A 21,546-nucleotide genomic window follows, 5' to 3' on the forward strand; every position below is an offset into this window, starting at 1 on the left:
CCCCGCACTTTCATAGGCCCCGCGCAAATATTGTTCTAAATCTATCTCAACCTCTTAAAAAAAAAACAAAAGCGATATTTTGCTAGTCGATAGTAATCTGAAAAGGCAGATCTGAATGTTTATCGGCTTTTTGTTGGAAAACTACTATCTACTGTAGATGGCTCGTAGAGATAATTTGACAGTGATTTTGTAATTAGTAAAATATGAATAAAATACAATGACGAATTTATTTTCTAATACAAAATCTTAATTTTTCACATATTATCCTTAACCCCGAATAGGCCCCGCGAAATCCGTTTCGCATAGGGCCCCGCAATCTGTAGGACCGGCCCTGAATGAACATATTATTATCGTCCAAAGCAAGTGCTAGAACTAGTGATTTTCACTGAGTCATTCTGGATACAAATGTTTAAGTGTAGAAAAAAGGCAAATCATCTCATTGTATTGGGGCGTAGTATTTGTTTTATTGCTCACTTGCAAAGATAAATAAGGAAATGTTTACATTGTGATGTTTTTGTTTGTATTGATATCAATCTTGAGGAAGAAATGCATACTGGGTGCGAAGATCGTGTCAGGGCGGCCGGTCGAGACTTCATCCCCACTTGTAGGAAAGGGAGCCGCCAACGCTCCAACCTCCAGGTTGACTGTAGCCAACGTTTACACCTGCAGACCATTCTGTTCGATATATTAGATAGATTATTATGATTATTATTATTATAGCTTTTATATAGCGCTACTTTCATGCTTATAGCATGCTCAGAGCGCTTTGGTTCAATCTCATTTGTGGACCAGTGGGGTGGGGGGGGCGGAGGGGCTATCTAGGAATTGGTTTTCCTTTAAGCGCTCAGTAAACGCAACTCGGCCCGAGTCGGGTGTCGAACCTCGAGCCCCCTTCTAGGTAGCCAAGACAAGCCAAGTTCAAGTGCACTTAGCCTCTCGACCACGCTTCCCACCGATTGTGACTTTTTAACACATTAATAGATAGATAGATAGATAGATAGATAGATAGATAGATAGATAGATAGATAGATAGATAGATAGATAGATAGATGGATGGATGGATGGATCGATGGATGGATGGATGGATGGATAGATAGATAGATAGATAGATAGATAGATAGATAGATAGATAGATAGATAGATAGATAGATAGATAGTTAGATAGATAGATAGATAGATAGATAGATAGATAGATAGATAGATAGATAGATAGATAGATAGATAGATAGATAGATAGATAGATAGATAGATAGATAGACAGATAATTTTGATCTACTCACCACCACGTTGAGTCAATCTTTTCCCCTAAAAAGAAATAATGACAAAATTATGTTTAGTTCATATGATCCACTACATCTCTCTAAGGCGAATAGAAGTTTTTTTTATGCTATGAGATAATTTTTAGCAGTTTTTAGAACTGCAGAATTAAAACTCTACTCTAAAATAATATCACTATTGAGTCAGTTAGACGTCAAAGTCACTCTGTGACACAGGCACATCTAAAAACAAAACAAATGAGCTACTATCTGTAATTAACCCTTAAAGTGCTGAGGGTTTTTTTTTACAATGAGTGCAAACAAAATGGAATGGACCTCATTTACCAATCGTAAATAAACAACATTTAGCCACGTGATAATATTGATAAAACAATGAAAATTACGTATCACGTGACAGCCTTTATGGATTGCGTAATTTGTATAGAAGATATAGAGAACCACGTGGCCAAATGTTGTTTGTTGACGATTGGTGCTGGAACAAAATCAATATCTTGCCAATTTATTATCTATTCATTTTAAAATCATGTTTTATTCAATTATTTCTTTGGACCTCATATACTCCCCACGTTTCTCCATATAGTGTTCTCTTCTTTGTTCCAAATAAACGCGAAGAGTTATCTGTGATAAATATTAGAGGAAAATCTGAGACGGACAATATAGCTACTTTGTTGTGGAAGATGTGGCGTGATAAAAAATAAACTTCTGCTATTCTCTTGTCTAACCCGATGATATGGAGTACTAGAGCATAGGAACAGATACGTAAGTGGATGTCAGTAATGTGACTAGACATATATGGGAGTTTGACCAGGAAACCCTACGAAGAAATACCTCGGTAGGTGTCGGTAATGTGACTAGACATATATGGGAGTTTGACCAGGAAACCCTACGAAGAAATACCTCGGTAGGTGTCGGTAATGTGACTAGACATATATGGGAGTTTGACCAGGAAACCCTACGAAGAAATACTACGGTAGGTGTCGGTAATGTGACTAGACATATATGGGAGTTATAAAGCACTACGAGGTATGCCGTTCAGCTCAGAGTCTGACCAGGAAACTCTACGAAGAAATACTACGGTAGGTAAGCGTTATTTCTTGGTTTCGATCTTGCAAAAATAGCTTCGTTGTCCTAGGCTTTAGTTAGTAACAACAGGATGTCACAGCTGAACCTATATAGTTGAGGACTGAGACGAGAGGCCAAGAGACTCTCATGGTACCACAATGAAGACAGCTTTAGCTTGATGCTTTTAGAGAAGATCAGGTGTATAGGCTATGCAAGATTTCAAGGGAAATGTTATTTTAAGATTCGCCAACTTACAAATTTGTGAGAGACGGAAACAGACCACGTGGTTCCGCCGGGACCTTTGCTCACATTACCTGAAAGAGAAAAAAATAAACATAAATTTATAATTATACATTTAATTGTCTCTCAGTCAGAACTTTTACAAAGTTTTATAGACTACAGGTAGTAGGAACAAGATAGGATGATGTAGGAACTATTTTAGAGATTAAAAAAAAACAACACTTTATCAAATGGGAAGAACTTCACAATTACAAGTTTAACTCTCAAAAATTTGAGAAGTTATTTTCCTTCTTTGGTATCAAACAAAATACTTTATTGCCAATAAATAGTTGACTAATTGGATAACTTATTTAATGATTAATTCTTTCTTAGGTACAATAAATATATGTTTAGGGTTTCAACTTGATGCGACATTGGGTGTGGGAGAAATAACCTGTACAATTATCTAAGGGGATGAAACCCTGCTTATATAGCCTAATCTTTGAATACTGGTGGGTTTAATTTCCGGCGTTGGTATCAAACAATATAATGAATTATCAGTAATTAATTGACTAATTGGTTATTTTATTTATTTATTTCATACATTGTCTACACCAATGAATATTACTGCAAAATTTCTATCTCATTATCTCATGACCTTTGACCAAATACTGAGTGAATAACTTCATGGCCATTTGCTTTGGTTTTTGAAGGGTTTTAAGTTTGTACACATATTACAGCATAAATTTATGAAAAACAGGCCCTGTAATAAAATTATTATCAGCCGTTGCACCTAATTCTATCTTGAGCCAAAAAAAAGGCGTCAAGGAAAATGTAATCAGAGTGCCAAACAATGGTGTGTATTGTCACTGCAGTATCGCTGATAACAAGTCAAACTTTATTAATATTATTGTTGATGTAACAATGGTAAGTACGGCATTCAATAAAACTTGTTTACCTTCAAATAAAAGACAATATAAGTAGGTCATTGATTCCTAAACTACGGCATGTGGGCCATATCCGACCTTTCGAAACTCTAGCCCAGTTTTCATACTGTTCAATGTATATCAAACCAGTCCATAACATACCTGTGACTTCCCAACGCTTAGATGGACTTTTTGAATTGCCTAAATCTTCCTTTCTGTAGATGTAAATACCTTCTGAAATGGTTAAAATGCATTGGGTTATTGACGAAATCAAGAGGCCCGAACAAGACACTGGTCCAAAAACAGCCCAATAGAAAGAAAACTATATGGAGAGCTGCCTGATTTAAAAACCATTGCGCAGTTCATCTCGTGTATTGGTCTAGTCATCTGAACGCTCCAACATAACAATGAGAACAAAGAAGAAAAAGAAGATTCCGGATATTTTCTATTTATAGCCATATACGGCGTGCAAGCATAATGATGGGGTCCTGAATCGCAGCTCGTCAACAAACCATAATAAGGGAAAACGCTGAAAACGTTTGTCCGTCTGGTGATAACGAAAGTGTAATCTGTGAGGTGGATATGCAGTAAGGATTGGCCTCTTTAGTCACATGAAAAGCTGCAAAGGGGGATAGCTATCTCTAGAAGAATAAATTCTATAGCGCAGGATCATGCTGAAAGAATTTATTGGTGTGTGTGTGTGGTGGGTTGGGTTGATACGGGTCGGAGACGTGGTGGCTGAATGGTAACGCGCTTGGCTTCCGTACTTAGCGTTCCCGGGTTCGAATCCTGGTTAAGACTTGGGTTTTTCACTTCGCGATTTTTTTTTAGGGCGTCTCTGAGTCCACCCTTCTCTAATGGGTACCTGACATTCGTTGGGTGAAAGTTAAGGCGGTCGGTCGTTGTGCTGGCCACATGACACCCTCGTTAAACGTAGGCCACAGAAACAGACCCCCTATACATCATCTGACCGCAAGGTTTTTGAGGGGTAACGTTACTTTTTTTCATACGAGTTGCCGTTGGGTTGTAGTTCTAGAAAGCTTTTCTAAGTAAACTTCGCGGAGATGTTAATTTCCTACTTTAGAACTTCTGAATAAAGTTTTTAAAAAAATATGTTTTAACAGTTTTAATGTAGATACACAATGATTTAATTTAACAAGATGTCAAATAATTGAAACAAATGTATACTACGTAACAAAACTACTATGAAAATAAAACGTCGATCATATCTTATAAAATACAGACGTTATTTCAAAAAGGAAGATGATTACGTAATACGCGTCATGCAGCTAAGAAGTCTTCGTCCAAATATCTCCTAAAGCAGCAAATATCATTATCGCAATAAATTATAGTAGTATCAAATGATAGGTATAGGGCCTGCAATCAATATTCGACCCTAAAGCAACTTTGAAGACCACAAGTAGATAGTGACTCGTTTAAACAAACTCACCAGCATTCAGAATGCCTCTACTCACGGCGTCAGCTGTGAAACTCGTTGTGGCCATTATTATGTTCGTCATGGTCTCTGTAACAAAAATGTCCTGAACTATAATTATACAAGTTACATTGAAGTCAATTCTTATATAGAGCAAAACAAACGGGAGATTTATAAGTGAAGCAGACAAATAAACAAACAACTAAAGATGAAAGCAGGGTGATCTGGAAACAGCAAAAGACACGAGTTCTTGGCGTAGACTTTCCTACACAGTATCGCACTTAATAGCATTTAACCCTGAGAGGTCATCTAAAAAAAAAAAGCTAATTGACATGCTACTTAAGCTCACGTAATGGGGATTCTTCAATGGAGAAGTTTTCACAGAGGGCGGTCGAGTGCTTAGGCCTTTTTTTTCAATCTTATAGACTAGGAAGCTGAAATTGTTGCTATATCTGCGACTACCTGACATCTATTTCACTAATGTTTAACTATACCTATATTTCATCAAGAAATGAAACAACAATTTCTTATTTTGTATGTGGAATTAAACATTATAAAGAATTAGTTATTGTTTACCATTGTCTGAAAGTGTCATTAATCTGGAGCATTCAGTTAGAATGTAGAGTCCAACACTGACCTTACGCCCTTCTTGCACTAGAGGATCTGGAAAGTAGTTAATATAAAATAGATCTATACATCTACATCAATCTATCTATGTCTATCTATCTATCTATCTATCTATCTATCTATCTATCTATCTATCTATCTATCTATTTATCTATCTATCTATCTATCTATCTATCTATCTATCTATCTATCTATCTATCTATCTATCTATATCTATCTAACTATCTAGTTATCTAGCTTTCAATCTAATACTTTTGTTAAAGAACATAGACCTACCTTCTAGAAAGGTGGACAGAGCAATGGCGTAATTGAACTGTGTTGAGAGTTCTGACAGAAGATTTACAATTTCCTGCAAGTCAACTGACGATGTCAAAGAAGATATTAAAAAATAAATAGCTATCAGATTCGTTAAGACTTAACACTGGGAAATAAAAGAATTTTAAATGTGATTCGATACGTAGATCAGTCAAATATATCAGATAAAGATTATCTGTAGGCATAATTGTTAATTAAAGAGCCTGATAAAGGTTTCGAGTGAATATATTTTACCTTTTGCATCTCTAGCATCCAAATAAGCATCCGCTAATCGTTCTATGCTGTTCATAGCAGTTCTAAGCTCAGCGGCGTCCACACCTGGGATAGAGCAATGAAAACAAAAGCATTACGCCTGGTGCAAAAAAAAGACGTAAATGTTGTAGTCTTTTGTCTCTCTGTCTGTGTGTTTGTCTGTCTGTCTATATCATTCATGATTATCATGCTTTGTTTCGACCTCTAGCTTTCATAAGCATCTCCTTACGCTCTCTTTATATCACTCTCCCACCTGTCTCTCTCCCTCCCTCTTATTGCCCTCATTCCTTCTCTTAAAGTCTTTGCTCTCACACACTTTCTTTCTCACACTTTCTCTCTCAAACTTCCTCTCTCACACTTTCTCTCACACGCTTTCTCTCTCACACTTTCTCTCTCACACTTTCTCTCTCACACTTTATCTCTCACACTTTCTCTCTCACACTTTCTCTCTCACACTTTCTCTCTCACACTTTCTCTCTCACTCGCAGTTTCTCACTCACACTTTCTCTCTCACACTTTCTCTCTCACACTTTCTCTCTCACACTTTCTCTCTCACACTTTATCTCTCACACTTTCTCTCTCACACTTTCTCTCTCACACTTTCTCTCTCACACTTTCTCTCTCACTCGCAGTTTCTCTCTCACACTTTCTCTCTCACACTTTCTCTTTCACACTTTCTCTCTCACTCGCAGTTTCTCACTCACACTTTCTCTCTCACACTTTCTCACTCACACTTTCTCTCTCACAGTTTCTCTCTCACACTTTCTCACTCAAACTTTCTCTCTAACTTTCTCTCTCACACTTTCTCTCTCACACTTTGTCTCTCACACTTTCTCTCTCACTCACACTTTCTCACTCGCAGTTTCTCACTCACACTTTCTCTCTCACACTTTCTCACTCACACTTTCTCTCTCACTCACACTTTCTCACTCACACTTTCTCACTCACAGTTTCTCTCTCACACTTTCTCTCTCACACTTTCTCTCTCACACTTTCTCTCTCACACTTTCTCTCTCACACTTTCTCTCTTACTCACACTTTCTCATTTACACTTTCTCTCACACACTTTCTCTCTCACAGTTTCTCTCACACTTTCTCTCTCACACTTTCTCTCTTACACTTTCTCTCTCACATTTTCTCTCTTACACTTTCTCTCTCACACTTTCTCTCTCACACTTTCTCTCTCACACTTTCCTTCTTAGGATGTCGTGTTTTCCTATTTTCAGGTCTCATTGTCGTCCTCACTTGTTTCAACCTTTCCCACAGTTGTTGGAGAATGTTCTATTCATAGGCTACATTCTAAACTGATATGTCATAGTTTAAACTGAAAGGTTACACTATAAGCTGAAAAGTTGCGTTCTAAACTGAAAGGTTACAATCTAAGCAGAAAGGTTAAAGTCTAGCCTAATGGTTACATTCTAAGCAGAAAGGTTGAATTATTGGCTAAAAGGTGCATTCTAAGCAGAAAGGTTAAATTTTAGACTGAAAGGTTACATTATAAGCCAAAAGGTTAAATTCTAGGCTAAAGGGTTACATTCTTAGTTGAAATGTTAAATTTCAATCTTCGAACGTGACCCACTCTCCTCTCCTCCTGTTGTGTTCACAATTGCCTAATTCTTCCTTATTCCCTAACCATAACAATAAAAAACGCATGTCCCTTTCTTGTCCATTGATATAAATCTATATATATACAGTCGGACAAGTTTCTTTTCAAACAAAACTAAACGTAACTTTTAGTTATAAATATAGCCAGATTCAACTTGAAATTAGATGCAGGTAAAACCTCAAGTGAAATGATCATTAACACAAGACATAACACACTACAAATGCATGTACCTTCTGGCTCACGTCCCTTGCTGTCTTCTCTCTCTTACACTTGCACACCAGACTTTTTTAATTAACTTGAACTATGACAAACTGTCATGCGCAAATGGAGTTGGTTCTTTGCTAGGTGTGTTTCCTTTGTGCAGCACAATAATTGGTGTGCTGTTTCTGAGGACGTGCGGCTTTAAGCGTCATTGCTTCTGTTTGTTCTTAGCCTGGGTAGCGGATTCTTTGCTGGAGCTTTTTTCTTGTTGTTTTCCCCTAGTATTGGGGACTCAGGCTTGGGACTCTGTGAAAGTCAAGCCTGATATGTGTTTTGTATGGACCCTAATTGGGTTTGGGGCATCGCTTGCCCGGAGTGGACTGGTTGCACTGATGCTAAGGTGTGCTTGCCAGTTAACTCTGTTGTATATTTGCACATAACGTAGGCACTCTGTCATAATATTAATTATTATGTATAACCATCATCCATGTCATATTCTATCGTTGAATCATTAAACCTTTGTCATATTAACTCTTGTTGTTAACTAGCATACGTTAACATATTGCCGTTAATCGTTGTGTTATAGTTACTTAATATATTAACCGATAGACTGTCAGGAGTGCCCGGGAAGACGAGCCATAGCCAAAATTACAGCCCCGACACAGGCCAGCTCGTGGTTTCACCGGAAACTCTTCAGCCTACACAACCAAACACATCCGCCCTCCTTACCTCACTGTTACATCATATACACATACAACAACACTATAGCTACCAGTACTCACCCTCTTTTGCCTTTGCCGCTGTCTGGTCAATAAGATTTGCAATGGGAGCTACATCCGGAAGTCCAACTGGTATTGATACTGTCTGTTCCCCTTGGCCAGCCTGAACAATGGTTTGGAATTAGATACTTGCTCTATTACAACTACAAATAATTGTTTTCAGACAATAAAAAGAAGATGCCAGCGTAGACATTTTTCTAGACACAAGACGATAGTGTTACAAGAACTTTTACTGTATTAAAACAGACAAAGCGTTAGGAAGATAACATTAAAAAAGACAGACGGGGTTGGCAGCTTTAGAGATTCTATCAAATGACAAAAAGACAGAGACGAATGGAGACGACAGATCGTGTGTGGTGCCCCAAATGTACAACAGATTAAAGTATAGGCAAAGGTTATGGTGGGGGTGACTACTAATGTTATTTTTTTTTTTAATTTCTAAAGTTACAGTTTTTGAAATGTTTCTTTGTTTCTTTTCGTTTGGAAAAGACAAAAAAAAGTCATTTATATTTAAGCTAGTCTAGATAGGTCTAATATAGAATTACTTTACAATCACTAGCTGTATAACAAATTTCCTTTAACTACCAACTTGGATGCAAAATTAAAAAACAAAATTATAACTACTTATAAAGTTTATCCACTAAGAGACGCAGAAACCTAAGACAAGGACTGATTTATTCATCATTATTGAGCTCTCTTTTCATTATTGATTGTGATTTATTTTTCTTTCCAATAATAAAAAAAAAAAGCAGCATTCCACAAAAGACAACGAGTCAAGTTCATTCAGAGTTACACAGACGTCTAGAAACTATTCATGTTCTCTTGTCTAGGAGCAGCGCTGATACAGTCTGACAGTGTATATTTTTGTACCAAACGGTACTAGCCATGATTTCTTGTTGCTCTCTTATTTGTATTGACTTCAATATGATATTATGAATATTTCTTCATATTGGAAAATGTTTAAAAACACTAGGGCTTGTGTAACTAAAGTATAAATCCAGTTTTTATTATTATTACTACTATTTTTATATTAGAAAGGAACGAGTATTTATTCTCTGGCGCTGCCAGGGTCGAGTTTCGCTAAAGAGAAACAAAATTCATTGTAGTCCATTTTTTCACTGTCCGCTGAGGAATTTTTAAGTGATGAAGCAGTTTTGCAGCAGTGCCGCTCTCTGACGGACAAGGGGATTCTTGTTAGGAATGTTATAGGGCTTGAAGTTGTCAATTAACGCCTAATCTCTAAGCCTAGGTTCCTATCTACCATTATTATTATTATGTTAGAAAAAAATGAGTCTTCCTTCTCCGGCGCTGCCAGGGTCGAGTTTCGTTAAAGGGAAACAAAATTTATCGTAGTCCTTTTATCAGTTTCCACCGAGGAATTTTCAGGTGATGTGGCAGGTCTGCAGAAGTACCGCCCTCTGACAGGCAACGAGAATGTTCCTAGGAATGCCAAGGCCCTTGAAGGTATCTGTGAGGTCAGTTGTTATTATTCCCTCAATTGATATGACAACAATATTGTTGTTTTAAAAAATTTCCATAAACACTTAATCTCCAAGCCAAGGTTCCCATATTTTCGTTGTTTTTCCAGCTCAGTTTTGTTTTTAATTATGAGATAGTAGTATGGCGATGTTAATAATGGTAGCGGTCTTTTCTTTTTTATCGATGAGCAGCAATTCAGGGCGATTAAAATCAATCGTTTTGTCAGTCAAAAATAGGCCTATCCTTATTATTATTATTATACAAACTAACGAGTATTTATTATTATTATTATTATTATTGCTGTTTTAGCCTCGAGCTAACACTTATTTTCTGGCACTATTACTCAGAATCGAGATTCATGACAAGAAAAACTACCACATTATCATTATCTCCCCCTACAAGTGTTCTCATCTGTGTCTACATATCAATTTTCAATGACAAGGCACGGCTCAGCAACACTGCCGCCGCCTTCCTGATCAAAAGAATCTTATGATCATGAAACTATTCAATGAAAGATTCATTGAGTGTAATAATTTTAAAAAGTCAAAACAAGAAAGATGGTTTACCACGACGCCCAAGGCGCAAATTAGGATGTTGTAGAGAAGCGTGCTTGCCATGCTTGTTGTTGATTGCCCACGTCTGCTCTTGCAAAAGATAATGTTTATAGGAGCAAAGTCCTGGAACTTATATACAGGTAGAGGTGAGAACCAATTTAGTACATTGTTGATGTCATGCTTGTATCTGCTTATCATGACTGGAGGAAAAAGTCAATATATCCTGTTGTCTATCTTCTTCTAACCTTGTGTGACATTATTTGCGTTCATCCAGACTGGGAAACATGTCCAGCTGCTGATTGACTGGGGAGTGTCCAATGCGGAAGAAGGGCCGTCTTCAGCACCACTTACAAACCTACCCTAACCCCGATGAGAATAAATAGATGTCTGCTTTTAAAAAGACCATAAATTTGTTATCCCAATCTATTTCTAGAAAGACATTTAGAATCCAACTTTAAAAGTAGGATTATATGAAGTAAGCTGTATTTCCTCTAAGCCCTCTAAATCATCTTCCAAATATTAGATTCGAATCATATTCATAACTAGTCGAATATGAACCGCGGCCCGCGGGCCTTAGTTTGTGTATCACTGATATAGTGCATTTTGGATTTAGATCTATGTAAAACATGGCAAGATGTTCCATTAAAACGTTTTGAATTTCACGCGAATATGAAAGTAGACTATGAATATGGGGTTTACCCGTTTAGCTGACCTTCATAGGTAATATAAAATACTGTGAAAATGGGTTTGCCCAATTAATAAAAAAGTTTCGTTATTTAAAAGAAATAAATATGGCGACTTTTATTTTCATTTTTAGAACCTTCCTGCTGTAGGAGGGACATTAAAGATACACAAAGGTTTCTGTCATGATCTAAGGAATATTTATGCAAAGGTTTTTCAAGATAGGTCAAACAGTTTTGAATTTATTCGGGACACACAACCATAATTATACAAACCTTACAATGAATTCTATATATATTTATATATATATATATATATATATATATATATATATATATATATATATATATATATATATATATATATATATATATATTAGATTATTAGATAGGAGAGAATGAGGTTTTCATAAAACCAGTTTATTAAGAAAAGATAATAGCAGCGAAATAGAGAAATATACAGATCAGTTTTTACTCAAAGTCAGGAAAAATTATACATATCACGACAGGTTCATCGAATATTGTTTGGCCTCCATACAGTAAGTATAGTGGCCCTTTCAGACTTTGTGATCTATGATGTAAAGTCAGCTGTTTTACGTGGTCCATGGTTAACAAGGGTGTCATGTGGCCAGTACAGCGATCATCAACCTTTACTTCTCCATGACTATTATTAGGTACCTATTAGAGCTGGGTGAACTCAGAGGCAACAAACAAAAATATCCCGAAATTAAAAATCCCAGTCTTTACCAGGGGCCCCGCTTTGGAAGCCAATCGCTTTACCACTCAGCCTCCGCTCCGTATAGTGACCTCCATACAGGAATCAACAAAATAAGTTAAAGTACGTATGTAAGCTGAAAACTTGTAGTGGTTACAGATTCCCATGTGGAGTTTCACCCTAGAATACTAAGAACATCTTCTGAAGCTGCATACTTGCTCAAGATCTCCTGCCCCCATGGAACAGAATAAAAATGGTTTGCAGAACTGCGTGATTTATAAACTACTTTGATCTCAGATAATGGACTGGTTATCTGATCCCCCTCCCCTATCTTGATAATGAGAAAGCCGAAGAAGAATGAAAAAAAAAACGAGACGCCAGGGGTAAAACGAGTTTCATGCAGACTACGCCCCTGGGTAGATACAGGCCTGACATCCGCCAGATATTTTTAGTCGTTTCAAGACGGAGTATCGTGAATGAAGGATGAGCTCGCTGAAGTTTTTGACGCATCTGGCAACATTTGGAGCTGTCACCATCCTCTCATTCACAAGCTCTGATTGCACTCACACACACACATACACACACACATACACACACATACACACACACAGCCAAAGTGTGACCCAGTCGATTAACTCATTATAGAACATTGATATTTTTTGCCTTGAGTTGATATTTATGTAGGTAAGCTGGCTAGTAAAGTAGTTGAAACAATGCCTATATAAATATGTGTAACTCATATGAAGTCATGTCCAAGTCAAGTGAAGTCATGTTCGAGTTAAGAGAAGCCATGCCGAAGTGAAGTGAAGTCAATGCAGGTCAAGTGACGTCATGTTTAAAGTCAAGTTCAGTTGTAAACAAGTCAAGTGAAGTTATATGCAAGTCAAGTGAAGTCACGAGCAAGTCAGATTTAAAACGTACGCAAGTCAAATAAAGTTATTAGCAAGTCAAGTGAAGTCATATTCAAGTTTTAAAAAGTGATTTTGATTATCTTGAGGCCAAAATATAGTTTCGACAAACACATTTAAACCAAAACTAGCATAATAACTGTACATTATACAAAACAAAGAGAACCTTTTTTAAAATGCACAATTTATTATATTTAATTTTCCGTTTCTAATAAATTGATTACATCACATCACACATTATTCAGTAAATGTGAAATTTTGAATTATCCCATGTTTTACTAACATTTAGTTTCGAAGAATAAAATTTGTATGGCTTGCCATGTGTTGGAATAAGCAGAAGTAGCCTAACCCCAGCTGTAACCCAAGGAGAGTCCACCGTGCCAGTCTCCAGCACCGTATCCGATATCTAGACCAGCCGACCACTCTAAGGAGGAGATGTAACCAGTTTGCAAGATTGCACGGAGAGAAGAGTGCAAGAAATGTACTTTAAAATCATTGACGAGACACTTCGTAAAGGAGCTACGCCCAACAGTCCCATCAGTTGTGTTTCGCATGATCTATATTTCCAAAAGCCATGTTGGTATGGAGTAAAGATATTATGTTTGTCTAAGTAGTTTATGAAGTTGCTACATATTATGTGTTCTAGAATTACACATGTGATGCTGGTCTGTAGTTTCTTAGGTCAGATTTTTCTCCTTTTTAAATAAGGGTGGTTAAGAGAAGCATGGAAAAGTATTTTTGAAACTGGTGCTAGCTCATTGCTTAGCTCTTGAGTAGTCTAGCTGGAATACCATCAGGTCCAGATGCTTTATTCGTTTCAGTGTTGGCTAATAGTTTTTGAATCCCATTTTCTTGTACTTCTATGCTTCCTATGTTGTCTACTTGGTTACTTGACAGACAAACAGATAGACAGAAAGATTGACAGACAGGCAGACAGACAGAGTGAGTTTATATAAGCTTTGTAATAAGTTTGATATCTGTAGTGAGGCTTAAGGTGACTGTTGATGTGACTAAGAAGTGACTAAGGTGTAACTGAGGGATGACTACAAGTTGGATTAAATGACTAGGAGGTGACTAACTTGATTTAAAAGGTGACTAAGTAATGAATAAGAAGAGACTAAAATCTGCTAATCAGTGACTACTGGGTAAGGATTAACTGAAACATATTTTAGGGAACAATTAGAAATGATAAGGATAATTCAAAACTATTTCTTCCATTGCGAAACGAAATAAAGAAATAGTACCTCCTTTATTGTATAGTAGTTCCACCTCCCACATCCCCCTTTAAAAACGGAATACTAATCAACTCTGTTTATGCGTATGCTTATTAACATAGTGTACTTTTGAATGTAAATTTCTACTGATGGATTCACTGCAAACTGTGGGAAGAAATCACGATTGTGACGACTTGTCGCCCTTGGTATTGTCACCCCCGGGTACGCTGTTCTGCCTCATCGTGGCACCTTGGTGAAAACGGCTACTTGAGGGGGTAGCTAGGCTAAATGAATGGCGAAACATAATTCCCGTGGGGATGCCCATGGGTAGACGAGAGTCCACCTCTTGCACGGGCGGGGTTGTAAAAAAGTCCCCACAAACCTGTCACACATCCATGCGCTGTTCCTCAAAGGGACCGTTACATAAATGGCGAGTCCCCCACGGTTAGCTTGGTATAACGAAGGAAAATGGCGGAGGCTCCCGATGTCCTCGGCCTTCGGCCATGTGCAGCCAAGCATGAGTCCGGGGCCAAAGGCATTGGAAACAGCAATGCTTTACATTGACTCGGGTCTCCTCTCAAACAGAACTGTGTTCACACAGGTTTTTTTTTTTTTACTGTTTGGCGTCCAAACAGGTTTTTTTTCAAACTTAGGGCTCGAAGAGCCTTCGGCTCAGCCCTTGGACATCAACAAGGTGTTGTCACCTAATAGAAGTAGGGTACATAGTTAAACCAGCTTGTTTTGGACTGAACAGATCAAGATCTTGATGGCGATATAAGAACGTGAAAACACGGCATTGCGAAAGTCCTGCTCTCTCATATTTAAGTGAGTCAATATCGATTTACAGCAATAAAAAAAAAGGGAGAGCATTCCGCATCTTCTGGTATCATGTTTCATTCTCTTACATGATGTATTGTCTGCGCTTGACTTTTTATTCAAACTAGAGCATATGAAAGTTAATCCTCACTCTATTCAACCAATACAAGCATATAGAAAACAGCTGTCATATTTTTTATCTGCAAGAGAACTGGTGTGATTAGCACGGTTTCAAAAATATAAGATTACAAATAGAGTTTGTGTTTTTACATAAACTTAGATGACGCCTTCATAAGTCCTCCCATCAGTCAATGTTTTGGTATGTAATGCAGATAAAAAGATGAATTTCGATACTGTCAGCATGTATATCAGATGTTATACGCCAAAAAAAAAAAAAAACATCGAACAAACGCAATGCTAACATTCTCTATATAGAAAGAAGGTTAGGAGTGAATCTCACAAGACTTGAATTCCAAAAGCACGTAACCATAATAACGCATGCTTGGTTAGTTTGACCAGAATCTTATATTATTTGTATCTTATATTATTAGCGGATCCTCAAAAGGGGAAAAGACGCTATTAGTTTTGTATGGTCTGTCCGTCCGTCCGTCCCTTTTAAATCTCTTAAGCTAGAAAACACATTAAAAATCCGACATCATTAGACCATTCAAAATTCTGATGCAACGGAGAAAAAATCTAATTTTTAAAATCAATTATGCTAGCTTTTTTTTTTCATAAAAATACACCATTTTTACAACTATTCACTATCAATAGTAACAAACACGGGAGGCTATTTAGTAAAGGAGATGACCATTTACCATTTTTTTAATACATCTAAGCAAACGGTTTTAGATTTTTTGTCAAAATGTAAGTTCTGTTATACTAACTACTACATTTACAAAACAAGATTACAAAGACAGTTTGTGTGATTTTTTGTCAAAATTTTTTTTTACCATTTTATTGCTACCCTTACTAAAAATAAGTTCTGTTATACTAACTATAACATTTACAAAGAGCATATTTTCTTTCTTTTTTTTTAAAGATAAAAAATGTATTTAGTATGCATAAAAGTGGAACACAATTTTAAACAACAATTAATAAGTAATTTTTCATATTTTCGTATGATCAGCAGTGCCACACCTTTTGATTGCATATATTAAACATTTATCAACTAAAGGCATTTTATTTTACAGATATGTTTTTCCTGGAGGCTTTGAAAAAGTTTGAATGAGAAATTGACCCTTTACAAAACAATTACATCAATTAGGTAATCATTATAAGACATCAGTTAGGCCAGGCTCACATCTGACTTCACATTCACTTTCACCTATTCCTTGGGTCTTCTGGACCGTTTTGGGCAACCTTCTTTCTCCATTCTTCTCTGTCAATTGCCTATGATAGAATTTCATTCTGATTAATTTTTTTTTCTGAAAATAATAAAACCTGCATTTTTACCTGCCTGGGTGGACCACTTCTGACAGAATTTCATTCTGATATTCTTTCTGAAAATAATGAAACCTGCCTTTTTACCAACCTGAGTGGATCACTTCGGGGGCCGATTTTGAGTTTATGTTTCTAGACAAACTGTCTTTGTAACCTTATTATTATTATGTTACAAACGAACGAGTTTTCTTTTTTTGGCGCTGCCAGGGTCGAGTTGCGTTAAAGAGAAACAAAATTCATCGTAGGTCCTTTAACAGTTTCCACTGAGGAATTTTCTGGTGATGTGACAGTACCGCCCTCTGACAGGCAACGAGGATGTTCCTAGGAATGTTATGGGTGTTAACGGTATCCGTGAGGTCAGTTGTTATTATCCCATCAGTTGATATAACAATGGAGTATATTGTTATTTTGGACAATTTCCATATACGCTTAATCTCCAAGCATAGGTTCTCATATTTTCTTTGTTTTTCTATCTCAGTTTTTCTTAAATTATGAGACAGTGGTACGGCGATGTCGATAATGGTAGCATTATTTTCTTATTTGTCAAGAAGAGAAGATCAAGGCGATTAAAATCTACCGTTTTGTTGGTCAGAATAGGCCTATCCCAGCACAGCAAATGTTCAGTAGACTCGAGAACCTCTTGTGGCGAGTATTTATAATAAGGAGGAGTGTCCTTACCGATCAAATTGTGTGTCAAAGCCAAGTGCGGGTACATTAACTTTGAAACTTGATTATGGCGACCTAAGTAGGCGGATTCTGATAGGGCTGGACATCCTGTCATATTGTGTTTAACGGACTCACCCACATTTTCATATTTTCGGCTTTGGTCGTCAACATTGAGTTTCAGGATATGTCGCTCGTAATGTTTTGTCCTAATTACCCTCCCCTGACTTCTGTATTGCTGTAACAAAGCCCTCAGTTTCAAGATAGAGATGACCTGCTTTAAGCCATGTTAAGGAAGTAGCCTTGTCAATGTTATCCCCATCTTATAAAGCCTGGAAATTTCCGTGGGGTGTTTTTTTTTTTCCGAATATTGAATCTCACGCCCTAGTCAAAACCGACATTAAGATCAGAATTGTTTAGGTTCAGAGGGGTTGCTTCGGAGTCGTATCTGCGAAGGAAGGAAACTAGTTCTTTTCTGGAGGCGTGCAGATTTGATCGTATTTTTTAAAACTTGCATCTAGAAGATGTTATGCAATCCACAATCTCCATCTTTCCTGGGAAGGTATAATCTTTTGGTTTCATAGTTTGTTTAATAGTTAATAGTTCAACATATGATGGCGTTATTTACAGTCATATTTTTATTTCCGATTGCTTTATTAAATATATATATACTGTTATATATATATATATATATATATATATAATTATATATATATATATATATATATATATATATATATAATTATATATATATATATATATATAATTATATATATATATATATATATAATTATATATATATATATATATATATATATATATATATATATATATATATATACAGAGAGAGAGAGAGAGAGAGAGAGAAAGAGAGAGAGAGATGTATATATATATATATCCTGGGTGTTCTTTGAATTGTTGAAATACATACGTTAATGCGTCCATGTCAAAGCCATGACATCGTATACTTTAGCATCATCCAATAAAAATCCTTCCTTCCTAACCACGAACTTTTAGGACGCCCTACTCTCTTTTTGCATCCCTCAATGGAAAGAGCAGTAAAACACAGTTTCTATAAAGAAAACCCTTTTTGAACCACCCGTTACATCTTGGCATATAATAATGTCCCCACTCTACACGCATTGTTTTACTCGTAAATTATAATCCAAGTGCATCATATAAATTATTGAAGCTTTGCTCTTCCGGTGAAACTCTTTGAAAGAAGAAACATAACTAATCGCAGCTAAGTGCATTCTTTACACATGTTTTTTTTTTTTTTTTTCCAGTCTTAGATCTAAATCTATAGACGAAGCTTATATTAGAAATAAACATCTCCACAATACGTATTATACACCCCCGCCCCCCTAAGTCACACACACACACTTTTAATACGCCCGTATATTCACTGTGACATTTTTTTTATATTGTAATAACTGAAGGGAGGCGACTCAACGAGACAGAGGTGTTTATTCACATTGAGACATGACAAACACATAGGACATCTGCCTTGAGCACAGCATCTTCATCTCGGTTCTAGACTTGGGCGGAAATTGTTCTTCTTTCTCCTGTAAATATCCTTCCTAGTCTGGTTTCTAGAAGTGCGAACCTTCTGCACTAACCTGGATGGCGGTGCGCATGGCAGAGTTATAACAATATTTAATTTTTGATTCAGAATAGAGGCCTGCTTGTACATCTAGATCTAGACGTAGTCGTTTTAAATGTGTGCTACATATTGTCATTACCAACAGTCTTTACATTTTAAACATCCAATAAAAATCCCTCCTTCCTAACCACGAACTTCTAGGACGCCCTACTTTCTCTTTTTACATCCCTCATTTTCTCCAGACACACCCACACGCTTTCATTCAGATGTTTTCGTGTTTTGTTAGAAACGCGTTTGGTAATCACACTCATCTAAGAATTATCCCTTATATGAAACATTTATCCCGTGGCCAGGATAAATTAAAAGTCTCTTTACCGATCCCTCTGACGGCCACCCCCGCCCCCAACTAGATGATCAATTAATCACACGTTTGTCACGTGGGTCACGGTCCCTTGAGCCAAGGCAATGGGTTCCTCCAACCCCATGCTCAGAGGCAAGCCCAGAAGCTGCTTGGGATGAAATAATTATAATAATTTGAATCTTTTTAAACATATGACTCCTATGGATTCTTTTAAGGGCCATGATTTCAAATAAAAGATATTTTACAAACTCTACTGTCTAGTTATAACGACAGTTTTTTTTTTTGGTAATAATGAGCTTACTAATGCATGAGTCCATGAGTATCACTTAATTCTGATAAACTCTAATCCTTTACACACACTAAGCGTTTATGTGCTAATATTAGAAGATATTACGTCATTGTTTGTTGTTTATGTTTTATGCGAAAGCAAAGAATCGGACGGAAATAAAAGTTAGTTATATATGTCTACCTTGATAAAGAAGTCTCGTTATTATCATTATTAATTAGTAACGTCTACAGTAATTTATTATTAATCTGTGACTACAGAACATGGTGTCAGATTTGGTTTCAGATCTTGTGTCAGATCTGGTGTTAGATTAGGTGTCAAATCTAGTGTCACATTGCTTTAAAGTGCTGGTAACAGGTAGATCTCTAGATCTAGTGGTTTCTAAATTGCTAAAAGTACATTTTATTTGTGGTGTCGTTAGTTCATGTTGTTAGATCTAAATCTAGACATAGAATCTAGAATCTGTACGAATAATGGAATTATTCGATCCTCCTAAACCGTTGTCACTAGACGGTAATCTATCTGAAAGATGGAAAAAATGGAGACAAAGTTTTGAACTGTTTATGGTTGCCACTGAAAAAAATACGAAGCCCGAGCCAGTGAAGAAAGCTTTATTGTTACACCTGATCGGTGAACCCGCTCGAGACATCTACAATACTTTTCAAGTATGTGAAGATGAGACTGTAGACAAAGTAATTGAAAGGTTTCAGAATTATTTTTTGCCTAAGTCCAACACTGTGTATGACAGATTTAAATTCTTTTCAAGAAAGCAGAAAGACGGAGAAACGTTTGAACAGTATTATACTGAGTTAAAGAATTTGGCAAAAGAATGCAAGTTTGACAACCTTCGAGATGAACTCATCAGAGATCGATTGGTATGTGGCATACAGTCGGATTGAGTGAGAGAGAGACTTCTGAGAGATGTAGACTTAACTTTAGAGAAAGCAGCAAGCTTAATTCGTGCTGACGAGCATACCCAGAACCAAATGATAGATATGAAAGGACTACATGTAGATGCTGCTAATAAATTAAAGAAGACAGAAGATAGAAAGCCAGACAAAACCTCACAGGAAAATATGGCAAAGAATCATGTAACAAGTTTCATTAGAGATTGCATATCTTGTGGTGGATCTCATGGAAAATACAATTGCCCAGCATTCGGACAGACATGCCGAAAATGTAAAAAGAGAAATCATTTCGCTGTAAAATGTCGTTCGAAACACTTCAAAGCTGTTGATTCACTGGAAGATGAAAGTCAGTCAAGCCAAGTAAATGAGTTGTGGTTTGAGGCAATTGGTACTGACAACAATGTCAAAGTTTGGATGGTTGATGTCAATATTATGGGAAAAGTAGTCAAAATGAAGATTGACACAGGAGCACAAGCTAATGTGATATCAGAGTCAACGTGGAACAATTTAGAAACTGATACTCAGTTAAAGAATTCAAATACTACCCTACGAGCATTGGGGGATGAAGCATTAGAACTGAAGGGAGTTGCATCGGTCGGCGATGTAGAAGTTAAAGATGATCTGTACGTGATCAAGAAAAGTATAAATCCTATACTAGGTCTGAAGACATCTATTGCTTTAAAACTATTTGAGGCAAAGAGAAATGTCGAAGTACACGATGTCAAGCAACAAAATGAAGTTCCACAAGTGTTGATGAAAAAATATAATCAAGTATTCGAAGGACTCGGTACATACAAAATGAAGTATCACATTAAACTGACGTCAGATGCAAAACCAGTTATTCAATGTGCGCGCAGAGTTGCACCATCACTCTATGAAGAATTAAAAAGAAAACTCACACAAATGCAACAAGATGGAGTGATCACAGAAGTTGATGAACCAACAGAATGGGTTCATAACGTGGTTATAGCAAAGAAGAAAGATAATTCTTTGAGGTTGTGTTTAGATCCCCGAGAACTGAACAAATATATAATGAGAGAACATTTCACTATACCAACATTTGATCAAATCAATAGTTCACTGGGAGCAGCAAAAGTGTTTAGTATACTTGATCAAAAGTATGCATATTGGCAAGTTGAGTTGGACGAACCAAGCTCTTATTTATGTACATTCAATACTCCGTATGGAAAATACAGATTCTTGAGAATGCCTTTTGG

At 36.7% G+C, this 21,546-nt stretch overlaps 1 protein-coding gene across 1 annotated transcript; it reads right to left on the reverse strand.

The window, feature by feature from the left end:
* Positions 1-439: 439 nt before the first annotated feature.
* LOC106070463 (uncharacterized) lies at positions 440-10,902 on the reverse strand. Its single transcript, XM_056039279.1, has 10 exons — positions 10,745-10,902; positions 8,703-8,802; positions 6,096-6,179; positions 5,823-5,906; positions 5,496-5,582; positions 4,935-5,009; positions 3,647-3,718; positions 2,595-2,653; positions 1,281-1,305; positions 440-675 (listed from the first exon to the last, which is right to left on the reverse strand). Exons 1-10 carry the CDS (start codon positions 10,793-10,795, stop codon positions 593-595), a joined length of 720 nt encoding a protein of 239 aa, XP_055895254.1. The 5' UTR covers positions 10,796-10,902; the 3' UTR covers positions 440-592.
* Positions 10,903-21,546: the final 10,644 nt, after the last annotated feature.

Source organism: Biomphalaria glabrata, chromosome 8 (assembly GCF_947242115.1).
Source record: "Biomphalaria glabrata chromosome 8, xgBioGlab47.1, whole genome shotgun sequence".
Lineage (NCBI taxonomy): Eukaryota > Metazoa > Mollusca > Gastropoda > Planorbidae > Biomphalaria > Biomphalaria glabrata.

What these genes read in the sequence shown, in the direction of transcription:
- LOC106070463 (XM_056039279.1), bottom strand. Translation starts at nt 10,795, where the DNA reads ATGGCAAGCACGCTTCTCTACAACATCCTAATTTGCGCCTTGGGCGTC. An exon ending in AATGACACTTTCAGACAATG is followed by an intron (nt 5,010 to 5,495) that starts GTAAACAATAAC and finishes TTTTTGTTACAG; the next exon opens with AGACCATGACGAACATAATA. An exon ending in TTTCCGTCTCTCACAAATTT is followed by an intron (nt 1,306 to 2,594) that starts GTAAGTTGGCGA and finishes ATTTCTTTTTAG; the next exon opens with GGGAAAAGATTGACTCAACG.